At 48.7% G+C, this 14072-nt stretch overlaps 1 protein-coding gene across 1 annotated transcript in view; it reads right to left on the reverse strand.

Annotated features, from left to right (window-relative positions):
* Positions 1-2079: 2079 nt before the first annotated feature.
* The window catches only part of LOC140392305 (L-seryl-tRNA(Sec) kinase), a gene marked incomplete at its 5' end in the record, with an annotated part of 40992 nt that continues 28999 nt past the window's right edge, over positions 2080-14072 (reverse strand). Inside the window, 2 exons of the mRNA XM_072477621.1 lie at positions 2080-3205; positions 4448-4541. Coding sequence (XP_072333722.1) covers positions 2994-3205; positions 4448-4541 — 306 coding nt within the window. The remainder of the gene's footprint in view (positions 3206-4447; positions 4542-14072) is intronic.

A 14072-nucleotide genomic window follows, 5' to 3' on the forward strand; every position in this document is an offset into this window, starting at 1 on the left:
TGTTTCAGTGAGATCACCTCTCATTCTAAATTCCAGACAGTGTAGACCTCATTTACATAGCCTCTGTTCAAAGGCCAATCCACATCCCAGGAACCAATCTAGTGACCCTTCACTGTACTATCTCCAATGAAAGTATATTCTTCCTATAGATATGGAGATCAAATTATGATTTTACCAAAATCCTATACAATTGTAGCAAGACTTCCTTATTCTTATACTCCAATTCCCATGAAATAAAGGCCAAAGTGCCATTTGCCTTCCTAGTGTCTTGCTGTACCTGCATTGTAACCGTTTGTTTCCTTGTACGTGCATACCTAATCTAAACATTTAGAAGTTTCACACCTTTTAGCATATTCTGCTTTTCTATTCTTATGACCAAAGTGAATAACCTCACAATATACTCCAGTCATCTTGTCGCTGATACTTAACCCACAATTCTTAGCTGTCTTTGTGTTCTCACAGCTTTCAATCCATTTGGCTTGTATCATCAGTAACTTTTGATACATGACTCTTCTGTCTCTTCATCTAAAAAGTCATTAGTAGAGGCCATCCAACATCAGTAGGGTTGCCAAAATCATTCAGGCTGTAAAGAACTCCATCTAGTGCCTGAAATGGCTATTGCCTTGTCCTGTGCCTACGCGCACAAAAAAACAAGATTGGAAATCGCTGAGGCCACAGCACTGATCTTTGCGGGTCTGCATTAGTTTACATTCTGCCAACTTGAAAATGCCCCATTTATCCCTCCCTCTGCTTCCTTTCCGTTAACCAATCCTCCATCCATGCTAATCTATTACCCCCAACTCCCTAAACTCTTATCTTATGTGGGACCTTATTGAAATTCATGTATACTACACCCACCCTTTACTAGTTATGGCTTCAAAAAAACTATAATAAATTTGTTGTGCATAATTTCTCTTTTATAAAACCATGTCTGATCGTACTATAATTTTCCAATTAAAGACTTTCTTAATAATATTGTTACATTTTCCCGTACCCTGATGTCAGACCTGTACTTCTGTTTTCTCCCTTGTTTCTTGAATAGCAGAGTTGGTTTTGCTAACTTCCTGTTCACAGGCTGTTGTAGTATCGAGGGAATTTTGGAAAATCGTAACATGGCATCCATTTCTTTTAGAACCATAGCGTGTAGGCCAATACGTACTCTGTGACTGCTCCCTTCTATGGTTTTATTTTTACATTATGTCCTGAATACAGGCTATCAAATTATGGCCCCAGAGTGCCTACAAACCAAACTCGGGACCAGAACCACAGAATATTCAGGGTACATCAGAATAATTTATCTGCCAAAGTGAAGGATAGTTGTATAACACTGATTATGTGCATCAAATTAATCCGTGTCACAGCAATGAGATTAATGGGGGAATTATCCAATGATCCCCATTCTAGCCTATACTTATGGTGTCAACGATGTGTTAACTGATTGGCAGTAGGCAGAACTTCCATCCGCACATTGGCCGACAGCTCTCCAGCCCATCCAGGCACAGTACTGCAGTGGCCGGAAAAGGTATTGCGGCACTGAGTGGGACCCAGTTCTGGTAATCCCTTGGGTCTCGGAGACAGCAGAGGATTCTCTTGGGAGAATCGCTCTAGGTGTCGGGGCGGGGGCGGGGAAAGAGATGTGAAGGAGGGAAGGCTGGAGCTCACCAGGCTCCCAGTTTGAAGGGGCCTTCCGATTGAGATGTCCCACTTCCCACCCAGGATCAATGGTGAGAACTTTTTCAGTTTCCTGCCCTCAGTCATTCATTGGGCACCCGAAAGCTTAAAAAATTAGACTGGACAGGAAAAGGGCCTAAAGTGAGGGACATGGGTGGGCTTCCTGGAGGCCCTGGCTGTCCCACCCTAAAATCTTGTCTGGGTAGGGTGTGCAGAATCCTGCAGGGAATCTCCCCTACCCCTGCCTCAGAATCCAGTGGAGGGAGCTGAGATTTCTGCCTCGGGAGTGTCCTTGAAATGTGCGTCTAAGGTATATATCAATGATTTTCTGGGTGCAGAAATTCTATAAAAGTAATTACGCACTCAGCGTCCCGCATTCAATCTTTGAAAGACAACACAAAGAATGTGTTCTTCAAGCGGAAATTATTTTTTATTACTATATACCAACAGAAATCATTTGTAAAAGAGAGAAAAAGACGACATATTCTTGATTTCTCTCACAGGACTCCTGTTTTAAAATCTATGGGCTATGTAGACCACTTTTGAGTTAACATTTTTAATGCAAGTTCTCCAAATCAATTTTGTTACAACTTTTCAATCTCAGAACAATACCCCTTCAAAAAGTGCAATTATTACAGTTGTAAGAAAATCTCTGCAAACAAAAACATGGTCCTTCAAAAAGGTGCTCAACCATCCATAAAGTGCTTACAAATGATAATATCAAGATAGATTTTATCCTCAATATTTATTAAAATTGTCCACACCCAGGTCCTTAGCTGATCAGTTGAGTTGCTATCACTAGCTTCAGCATTACTAGTTAGGGAGTGGAAATCAAAACTTGAGAAGGTACCCTTCCCTGTGCTCCTCAGTGCCTCACTGAGTTGTGTATTGGATAAGAGCCAGTGCCACTGTTTAGGCTTATGTTAAATGAGCACTTTGACTGTTATTGCCTCCCAGGCTACAAGAAAGAAAGTTGGAGCAGGGAAAAGCAACCGAAACTATTGCATTTCCCACTAAATAAAATAATTTAATGGCACTTCATGTCAAGACTTTATAGCTTGTGGAAACCCAGTTTACAGAAAATTAAATGCAGCAATCTTGAAATTTCTAAATTACATCTAGATATAATAGTGGATTTATTTTATCTTTCAGCAGATTTATGGCTGTTAAATATCACAAATATTGCACAACAAAATTGTATCATTTATTTTCCAGTGTACCTCTTGAACAACAAAAAGTAGTATCAATTTTCCAGGAGAATAATTTGGCTTGCAAATTCAACGTAATCACACTATAGTGAGGCAACATTGTACTATGCACTATCAAGTCTGGAATTTTAGAAATTTCATTACAATGTGTTCCTTTTTTTGATCAAATTTGTGTGCAGCTTCTTCGACAACTGCATTAACATCACTGCACAGCTTTATGGAATTGCCTTGGAAAGTGACATGCCGAAGATCCTCCAAAAGCACGGTCTTAAGCTTGTTGAGTTCTTCAGATAGTAACTTCATATTACATTTTGTTAGTTTTTTATCTAGAATAAACAATTTTAACAATGAGAATTATTGTTAAAACAAAAGAATGACACTATACAGATGTTGGAAAGTGCTAAAATGGTTCATTTACAGTATTCCCATATTCTGGCAGTACTTGAGTTCTGTTAAAGGTGAACTAATACATTTCCCACATTTGTTTCTGTACTGCTGTTAAAGTGCTATAGAAATTGTAACATTGCAGTTCTAGTACTTTTTAAATTAGTTTGTGGGATGTGAGCTTCGCTGGAAAATTAACATTTATTATCCATCGCTAATTGTTCTCGAGAAACTGGTGGTGAACCACCTTCTTGACCACTGCAATCTGCGTGGTGTAGGTAGGTACACCGAGTGCTGTTAGGGAGGTTGTTCCAGGATTTTGACCCATCTGTAAAAATATATATAATGTGAAAAATGCCATCAAACTGCTTGTCCAATCAAAGCCTGGCTTCTCAAGACTCCAGCCTCTGATTGGACAGGTAAAATGCACAAATCTCCAGATCAGGGCAAACATGGACAGTGAACTGACAAAGAGCTCGGGTGTCGGGGAGAGCGGACGACAGGGGAAGGGTGACGGGGAGAGCGGGATGGCGTGAGATCAGGCAGTGGGGAGCGGGGAGAGCGGACATCTGGTGTTTATTTCATTCATTCTCCAATCTGGATTTCTTTCATCCTGTTTTGGCTATTTTCAATATTTGTGTCTCCATTGGTTCACTGAAATCATATTTTAGATCTTGGAAACATTTTTGATTAAGCACATAGTAAGGTTTTCAACCCACTAATTTCCTTTCTGTGTTTAAAACTCTGTTGATTCTCTCCCTTTCTGCTTTATTTTCTCCAGTCCTGTTAGAATGTTTGCTTTTAGTTTTCATTTCTGACATGGGGTTATTCATGAAATGGTACCATATCTTCTCCATTACAGATTTAATGACCTATGCAATTCCAGCAATTTCTATTTTTGGATGGTGTTTACTAGGTTATGATGTAGGTGAAAATGTTTCCCATGTGTTGAAACTGTACTATGTGATTAATTAATCAAAATGTTCACATGCAAATCTGATTAAAATAAGGAATTTCATACAGCACTGATCTCGGTGGACTACCACTTCACAGCAGTCTACTAAGTAGGCAGCATGTCTCAGTTTTGCTTACAGTACTATGTTTATTTCACAGAATAATAACAAACCAACGGTACATAAATTACAGCTCTTGTGTATTGTGTATTCATAGTATATTAGTCATACCTTTCGCAGTTTTCATAGACTGGGATACCAAACGACGGATGGCTTGATCAGCCTGATGAAGAACACTTGCTGCACAAATGGTGCGATCTACCTCCTGTGTGATAACCAAAAGCAATTTTTTTAATTGTGTTTAAACTTTGGAAATAAACCTAAACTGTAGATTTGTCTAAAATATAATTGAACTTGTTCAATACATGCATATTCTCATTTGCAATGAAAACAGTTTCAGCTCCAAAGCATTTATTAATGTGAGGTGTAAAGAAAAATTAATGTACTGAAGAACGGTAACACACCTTTAATTGTCCCAGGGTCGCTGTCTGTGCGGAGTCTGCACCTTCTTCCCGTGTCTGTGTGGGTTTCCACCGGGTACTCCGGTTTCCTCCCACAGACGTGCAGGTTAGATGGATTGAACATGCTAAATTGCCCTTGGTGTCCAAAAAGGTTAGGAGGGGTTATTGGGTTACAGGGGTAAGGTGAAAGTGAGGGCTTAAAGTGGGTCGGTGCAGACTCGATGGGCCAAATGGCCTCCTTTTGCACTGTATGTTCTCTGTTTCAACATCTATAATTGTGGTTATGGGTATGAGAATGCAACATCTCATTCAAGTAAATGACTGTTACTATTTATTATTACTGTGTGTTAATGGTGGCCAATTGATGAAAACTGGCCATGCAGAACACATTTCAGTTCATATAATTTACCTACTATTATCTACATTTTTGCAGCACTTATGACCAGGATGGAGAAGTGTGCAATTTATCTAGAGACTGGAGAGCTGAGTCAGTTCTTCTCCTTTCAGCTTTGCAGGTTTCCAAATGCGGGAAAAAATTATACTCGGATGGGGATTCTCTGTCAGCAGGTTGCTAACACATGTAATTTCAGGTCAGGCAGGGAGAGTGAATTAGGGTAGCCTGCCTTCTCGGCTTATCCCTCAAAACACACTGGTTTAAAAAACCACAGGTCCACAACGTAAAAGCTTGTCTGTGATGTGGTCTCCAGTAAATCACATTTGCCTTTGCCAGTTTTCCATCCTGGTCCGGTGACTTCTTGGAAATAGGCAGGCTTGTCCACAGTCCAAAGGTGAACTCCTGGCCATCCTCCGCTACTCACCCCGGCCCTGGCAGAAGCCCACCCGGCCAGCGACACAACTGTCAGCAAACTAAGGTGATGTTGGACATTTTACGTACCGCCTCAGCAGCCACGACGCCAGTTTCACGATTTTTTTTTAAAAATATATTTTATTGAAAATGTTTCGATCACCATTTTTTCCCCTTACTCCCTGGCCCTCGGTCTAAGAAATCGCCATGGATCCACTCCCCCCATTTGGTCCATAAACCCCTTAAGCACCTTGGCCGCTGCCGGCCTTCTTCCGGTCTGAGATCTGGATCTATCTAACCCTGGGTCCAGCACGGTGTTGAAGTCTCCTCCCAATATCAAGTTTCCTACCTCCAGGTCCGGTATACGTCCCAGCATCCGCCTCATAAATCCCGCATCGTCCCAATTTGAGGCATATACGTTAATCAACACAACCTCCATTCCCTCCAGCCTGCCACTCACCATTACATAATCTGCCTCCACTATCTGCTACAATGCTCCTTGCTTCGAATGCTACCCGTTTCCCCACCAGTATGGCCACCCCTCTATTCTTTGCATCTAGTCCTGAATGGAACACCTGTCCCACCCATCCTTTCCTTAACCTAACTTGGTCCGCCACCTTCAGGTGCGTCTCCTGGAGCATAGCCACGTCTGCCCTCAGTCCTTTCAAGTGCGCGAGCACTCGGGCCCTTTTAATCGGTCCATTTACGCCTCTCCCGTTCCACGTGATCAGCCTTACTAGGGGGCTACCTGCCTCCTTCCCATGTCGACTAGCCATCACCTTCTCTAGGCCAGTCCCACGTCCCGATTCCGCGCTCCCACTCGTTCCCCAGGTGTCGCATTCCAGCCCCGACCACCCTTTCTTGAGCCAGTTCCTCTTTGATTTCTGAAGCAGCAACCCAGTTATCCTCCCCCCCCCCCCCCCCCCCCGCTAGATCCCCCTCTAGCGTGATTGCTCCCCCCATGTTACTTCCGCAAGTCAGCTGACTTCAACTGACCCCGGCTTCTCCTGCTCACTCCTTGACCCCCCCGTGTGGGGAACTCCCATCTACCTTGCGCCTATCTTCCCGCCATTATCTTTCTGGCGCGGGAACACCTCTGTAGCTGGCCTGCCCCTTGTGGTGCAGCTCCCTTTCCGACCCCACTCCCATCCCTCATCATCTGCCTATGTCCCTTCTTTCCCCCCCCACCGGCGCCCACATTTCTTAGTGTCTCCCCCCTTCCCAGTTTACTTCTCTATATACATCGACAGTAACATTTCCCTGTAATATCAGTCCCTCAGTTCCGATCCAATTTCTCCTCTTTAATAAAGGTCCATGCTTCTTCCGCCGTTTCGAAGTAGTGATGTCTCTCCTGGTACGTGACCCATAGTCGTGCCGGCTGCAGCATCCCGAACTTCACCTTCTTGTGTAACACCTCCTTGGCTCGATTAAAACTCGCCCTCCTTCTCGCCACCTCCGCACTCCAATCCTGGTACACCCGTACCACTGCATTCTCCCACCTACTACTTTGTACCTTTTTGGCCCATCTCAGAACCACTTCTCTATCATGAAAGCGGTGAAATCGCACGATTGTCGCCCTGGGTGGTTCTCCTGCTTTTGGTCTCCTCGCCGGGACCCGATGAGCCCCCTCCACTTCTAAGAGGCCCGAAGGGGCCTCAGCTCCCATCAGCGAGCTTAGCATCGTGCTCACGTAAGCCCCGCAGTCCGCTCCTTCCACTCCCTCAGGGAGACCCAGAATCCGAAGATTCTTCCTTCGTGCTCTGTTTTCGAGGGCCTCAATCCTTTCAATGCACTTTTTGTGGAGTGCGTCTGTGTTTTGACCGCCAGGCCCAGGATCTCGTCCTCGTTATCCGTCACCTTCTGCTCCACCACGCGGAGCTCAGTCTCCTGGGTCCTTTGTGCTTCCTTAAGCCCCTCAATTGCCTGTAGCATCGGGGTCAGCACCTCCTTTAGTAGCTCCACACACCGTCTTAAAAATTCGTCTTGATCGGGCCCCCATGTCGCCTGGGCTTTCTCCGCCGCTATCTTGTTCCTTTTTCCTTTCTGTCCCTATCTTCGAGGATTCCTCGCGCTGCAGCCGCCACCGCCGATATTTTCCTCTTTCCTTGGGGGGGACTCCCTATTAACTCACTCCACACCGGGTTTCGTCGCGCGAAAATTTCCCGTTGGGGCTCTTAAAAGAGCCCGAAGGTCCGTTGGAGCTGGAGCCGCCGAAACGTGCGGCTTAGCTGGTCATCGCCGCAACCGGAAGTCCAGTTTCACGATTTTTAAATGCACAAGTGAACTGCGCCGTCGGAAACTTGGCCCAGCGGAGGAAGAGCATCGCGGAGGCCACGGAGAATACTGGGTTGGGCACGCTAATGGCATGCAAACGGTATTTACTGTACGTGCCTTCTGGGCTGGTTTGACATCGCTGTCGGGGTGACGGAAAATTGTGATTGACGTCAAACCGCGCCCATCGCGATTTTAGCATCGGAATCTATTCTCTGCCCAATCGCGATTTTGCAGTCAGCCAACAGTGAATCCCGCCCATGATGTTTCCAACACTAGTGTCCAAGTACTAAAAATGTGGAGGAAAGGACATGCAAATAAATTATTTACACCTTACACAAATAAACGGACGGTGATGGCTATTGATACAACTTAGCTCACCATTCCAAAGCAACTATTCCTACAATTATGGTATCAAACTTCTTCTTAAAACAGCTATAACGTTTTGCCTCCAACTCCGCTATAGAAAAGTCCATTCTAATAATCAAAGTCCATTCTAATAATCAATCAATCTTTATGTAAAGATATGCTTCCTGGCAATAAAACGAGCCTTTTACTATGTTGCCCAATTCAATAATTAACTTGAAAAAGTTATCCAAATTTTTCTATTCCACTTAATGGGCAGAATTCGCCCAAAAGATTTTGAAGTGTTTTCCCCAGCGTGAAAATCAGATTCCCACCGGTTGGGTCAGTATGATCCACAGTGCAATCCACCCACACTAAAGTCATTTTTTTTTAAGCTTGGGGAGATTCCAGCCGGGAAAGAGATGGGCAGGACCTAAAGACACTGGCCAGGCTAGCTCCTTGGAGAACCGGGAATCGATTTAAGGGGCTCCTCAATCTCCAGACAACCCTACAGACACCCCCCACCCATCTACCCACAGCAGAGACCTTTTCCCCCCCCACCCCCCAAAATCACTGGTACCAGCACCTCCCTCAAGTGACCGACACCCACGATTTGGTCACTAAAGACCCCCCACTCCATGCCTCCCTTCTTTTGATATGCTCTGTACGGTTTAGTAAAAGACTCCCTCTCTCTTCTACCATGACCTGTATCAGTGTGTCCTTTCCCGGTGGTCTGCGTTACCCACTTGGGTCCCTTTTCACTGACATGGGGCTGCCGTTAGGGCAGGGCTTTGATGTGTTCTTTTCCGGTGGTCTGTGCTGCTCATTTGGGTGCCTTTCCACTGACGTGGGATTCCCATTGGGGGGGGAAGAAGAGAGAAGTGGCTGTATGCTGGCTTTGTAGCTGGTGGCCTGTTTAAAGGAACTGTTGATTTGGAATGAAGTGTGGCCCCTTCGTGGGAGAGGAGGGGTTTTCCCTCCCTCTCTCTCACATTGTACCCTATATTGGTCCTTTTCCAGTGGTCTGTGCTGCTCGTTGAGCACCTTTCTGCCACTGTGGGGCTGCCATTGGGGACAGGGGGTGGTTGTGTGTGTGCTGATGGTTTTTGTATCTTGTAACTGCTTTTTAGACTTCCGGGTTGCGGCGATGCGGAGCTAAGCCGCGCGATTCGGCAGCTCCCCCGAAAACGGACTTTTGGGCCCGCTAACGGAGCCCCAACGGCACTTTTTTTTAAAAAAAACCCGTGGGGAAGGAAGGAGAAAGGTCCCCTACAAACCTGCATGGATCGGACCCGCAGCGAAACGGCGAAAAAAGCGGCCCTGGAGCAGCAGGAGAAGAAATAAGAAAAAAGCAAAATGGCGGCACCCACGGGCAGAGAGGAGATGAAAGAGTTCATCAAGTGCTGCTTCGAGGAGCTGCGTAAGGAGATGGTGGCGTCTATACTGGCAATGATTGAAAGACTTGGAGCAACCCAGAAAGCCCAAGAGGTGAAGATCCAGGAAGAAGTGAGTGAGAACGACGACGAGCTCGTGGGCCTGGCGGAGAGAGTGGAGCGGCACGAGGCGCTGCACAAGACGTGGGCGGGAAGACTCGAAGACCTGGAGAACAGATCAAGGAGAAACAACTTGAGGATCCTGGGTCTCCCAGAAGGAGTGGAGGGGGCCGATGCTGCGGCATATGCGGGCACAATGATTGGGACGCTGATGGGTGCGAAGGCCCCCCCGGGATTGCTGGAGCTGGATGGGGCGCACCAAGTGCTACCGAGGAAGCCCAAGGCAAAAGAGCCGCCAAGGGCGATGGTGGTGAGATTTCACCGGTTTACGGACAGAGGGTCCTGAAATGGGCCAAGAAGGAACGGAGCAGCAAGTGGGACAATGCGGAGATCAGAATATACCCGGACTGGAGCGCGGAGGTCGCTAAGCGGAGAGCGGGTTTCAACCGGGCCAAAGCGGTGCCGCATCGGAAAGGAGTGAAATTTGGAATGTTGCAGCCAGCGTGACTGTGGGTTACACATAATGGCCAACACCACTACTTCGAAACGCCCGGAGAGGCGTGGACCTTTATACAAGCTGAAAAATTGGACTCTAATTGAGGGTTTGTGTGGGAGGGGGTTGTTTGAGGGTTGAAGTATGATGGTTGTTGTACATAGGGGTCAACCACGCGCAGGAAATGCCATATGGGCTGGGGGAGAGGGACAAGGCCACGACAGGAGCTGCGCCATGGGGGGCGGGGCAGGCTTTGGAAAGCGCGGGGTTGTCTTTCCCGCGCGCGGCAAGAAAGGCGGGAAGGGGAACAAAGGAATGTACATTGATTGGGAGATTCCCACACGGGGGGGTCAAAGGGATGGCAGGGGAAGCCGGGGTCAGCAGGTGTCAGCTGACTTATGGGAGGGATATGGGGGAGCAAAAAAGCTAGACAGGGATCTAGCCGGGGGGGGGGGGGGGGCGGGAGAGAGGGTTGCTGCTGCACTGGCCGAAAGAGAACGGGACACAGAAGAGGTGGCTGGGACGGGGGTCCCCCGGCTGGGGGACTGGAGAGTGAGGGAGACGCGGACAAGGGACTGGCCCAGAAAAGGAGATGGCTAGTCGGCTGGGGGGGGGTGAGAGTCCCTCCAATCCGGCTGATAACGTGGAACGTGAGGGGCCTGAATGGGCCGGTGAAGCGGGCTCGAGTGTTCGCGCAGTTGAAGGGACTGAAGGCAGACGTGGCAATGCTCCAAGAGACACACCTGAAGGTGGCGGACCAGGTCAGGTATTTCACTCGGGATTGGACGCAAAAAATAGAGGGGTGGCAATTCTGGTGGGAAAGCATGTGTCATTTGAGGCCAAGACTATCGTAGCGGATAATGGAGGGGGATATGTGATGGTGAGTGGTAGGTTGCAAGGGACGTGCGTGGTGTTGGTAAATGTATACGCCCCGAACTGGGATGATGCGGGATTTATGAAGCGCATGTTGGGGCGCATTCCAGACCTGGAGGACTGATAATGGGAGGGGACTTCAATACGGTGCTGGGTTTATGGATCAGATGGGGGGAGTGGACCCATGGAGGTTTGCAAGACCGCAGGCCAGGGAATTTTCTTTTTTCTCCCACATGCATAAGGCTTACTCCCGGATAGATTTCTTTGTTCTGGGAGGGGACGGAGTATTCGGCCATAGCCGTTTCGGACCATGCCCCGCACTGCGTGGAACTGGAGCTGGGAGAGGAGAGGGACCAATGCCCGCTGTGGCGGCTGGATGTGGGACTGCTGGCTGATGAGGTGGTGTGTGGGAAGGTGAGGGGATGTATTGAAAGGTACTTGGAGGCCAATGACAATGGGGAGGTGCCCGTGGGGGTGGTATGGGTGGCGTTGAAGGCGGTGATCAGGGGAGAGCTGATCTCCATCAGGGCTCATAGGGAGAAGACAGAGGGAATGGAAAGGGAGAGGTTAGTGGGGGAGATCTTGCGAGTGGACAGGAGATACGCAGAGGCCCCGAAGGAAAGATTACTTGGGGAAAGGCGACGGCTCCAGACGGAGTTTGACCTGCTGACCACGGGCAAGGCGGAGGCACAGTGGAGGAAGGCGCAAGGGGCGACTTACAAGTACGGGGAAAAGGCTAGTCGGATGCTGGTGCACCAGCTCCGTAAGAGGGCGGCAGCGAGGGAAATAGGGGGAAATCAAAAATGGAAGGGGAGCCACAGTTCGAAGTGCAACGAAAATAAATAAGGTATTCAAGGACTTCTATGAAGAGCTGTACAGATCCCAGCCCCCGGCAGGGGGGGGGGGGGGGGGGTGGAGATGAGGCGATTCCTGGACCAGCTGGGGTTCCCGAGGGTGGAGGAGCAGGAGGCGGTTGGTTTGGGTGCACCAATTAGGTTGGAGGAGTTGAGTAAGGGTTTGGGGAGCATGCAGGCAGGGAGGCCCCGGGGCCGGACGGGTTCCCGGTGGAGTTCTATAGAAAATATGTGGACCTGCTGGCCCCGCTACTAGTGAGGACCTTCAACGAGGCAAGAGAGGAGGGAACCCTGCCCCAGACAATGCCGGAGGCGACAATCTCCTTGATTCTAAAGCGAGACAAGGATCCACTGCAATGTGGATCGTACAGGCCGATTTCGCTCCTCAATGTGGATGCTAAGCTATTGGCGAAGGTACTGGCCACTAGGATTGAGGACTGTGTCCCGGGGGTGATTCACGAGGACCAAACGGGATTCGTAAAGGGCAGGCAGTTAAATACCAATGTGCGGCGGCTCTTAAACGTGATAATGATGACATCGGAGGAAGGAGAGGCGGAGATAGTGGCAGCTATGGATGCGGAAAAAGCCTTTGACCGAGTAGAGTGGGAGTACCTCTGGGAGGTATTGCGCAGGTTTGGGTTCGGGGGAGGGTTTATTAGATGGGTTAAGCTCCTTTACAGCGCCCCGGTGGCGAGTGTAGTGACGAACCGGTGGAGGTCGGAGTACTTTCGGCTGTACCGAGGGACGAGACAGGGGTGCCCACTGTCCCCCCTGTTTGCATTGGCGATCGAACCCTTGGCCATATCACTTAGGGAGTCTCAGAAATGGAGGGGGATAGTCCGCGGGGGAGAGGAGCATCGGGTATCGCTATATGCGGATGACCTGCTGCTATACGTGGCGGACCCAATGGAGGGAATGGTGGAGGTCATGCAGACTCTGAAGGAGTTTGGAGAGTTCTCGGGCTACAAGCTTAATGTAGAGAAGAGTGAGCTTTTTGTATTACAGGCAGGGGACCAAGAAAGAGGGATAGGGGACCTACCGCTGAGGAGGGTGGAGAGGAGTTTTCGGTATCTGGGGATCCAGATAGCCAGAAGTTGGGGGGCCCTACATAAACTGAATTTGACGAGGGTGGTGGAGCAAATGGAGGAGGATTTTAAAAGATGGACATGCTCCCGCTCTCGTTGGCGGGTAGGGTGCAGTCGGTCAAAATGGTGGTCCTTCCGAGGTTTTTGTTCGTGTTTCAGTTCCTCCCCATCGTGATCACCAAGGGATTTTTCAAGAGTAGGTAGGAGTATTATGGGGTATGTGTGGGCAAATAAGACCCCGAGGGTTAGGAGAGGGTTCTTGGAACGCAACAGGGACCGAGGAGGGGTGGCTTTGCCAAACCTAGGGAGTTACTACTGGGCAGCAAACGTGGCGATGATCCGCAAGTGGGTCATGGAGGGAGAGGGGGCGGCCTGTAAAGGAACGAGCCTGGGGGCGTTGGTAACGGAAGGGCTATGGGCTGATGTCCTGGGTAGGGTTAATACCTCCTCCATGTGTGCCAGGCTCAGTCTGATACAATTTAAGGTGGTTCACAGAGCACATTTGACAAGGGCGAGGCTGAGTAGGTTCTTTGGGGTAGGGGACAGATGTGAAAGATGTTCAGGGAGCCCGGAGAACCATGTCCATATGTTTTGGTCATGCCCGGCATTGGAGGGGTTCTGGCGAGGTGTGGCGGGAGTAATATCCCAGGTGGTGAAAGTCCGGGTCAAGCCAAGCTGGGGACGAGCAATATTTGGAGTAGTGGATGAGCCGGGAGTGCAGGAGGCGAAAGAGGCCGGAATTCTGGCCTTTGCGTCCCTAGTAGCCCGGCAAAGGGTCTTGCTATTGTGGAAGGAGGCGAAGCCCCCTAGCCTGGAGGCCTGGATTAACGACATGGCAGGGTTCATAAAATTGGAGAGAATTAAGTTTGCTTTGAGGGGGTCTGCACAGGGATTTTACAGGCGGTGGCAACCGTTCCTAGAATATCTCGCGGAGCGTTAGAAGAAGGTCGGTCAGCAGCAGCAGCAACCCTGGGGGGGACGGGGGGGGGAACGAGAGATTGTTTGAGGGGATGGACGAGCGGGAGATGGCATGGAGGGTGGGGGGAAATGGTATGTGCGGCCAAGAGCCAGTGTATAAAGCTATGTAAATATACCATCTTGCCATGTATATATCTT

Source organism: Scyliorhinus torazame, chromosome 16 (assembly GCF_047496885.1).
Source record: "Scyliorhinus torazame isolate Kashiwa2021f chromosome 16, sScyTor2.1, whole genome shotgun sequence".
Taxonomy (NCBI): domain Eukaryota; kingdom Metazoa; phylum Chordata; class Chondrichthyes; order Carcharhiniformes; family Scyliorhinidae; genus Scyliorhinus; species Scyliorhinus torazame.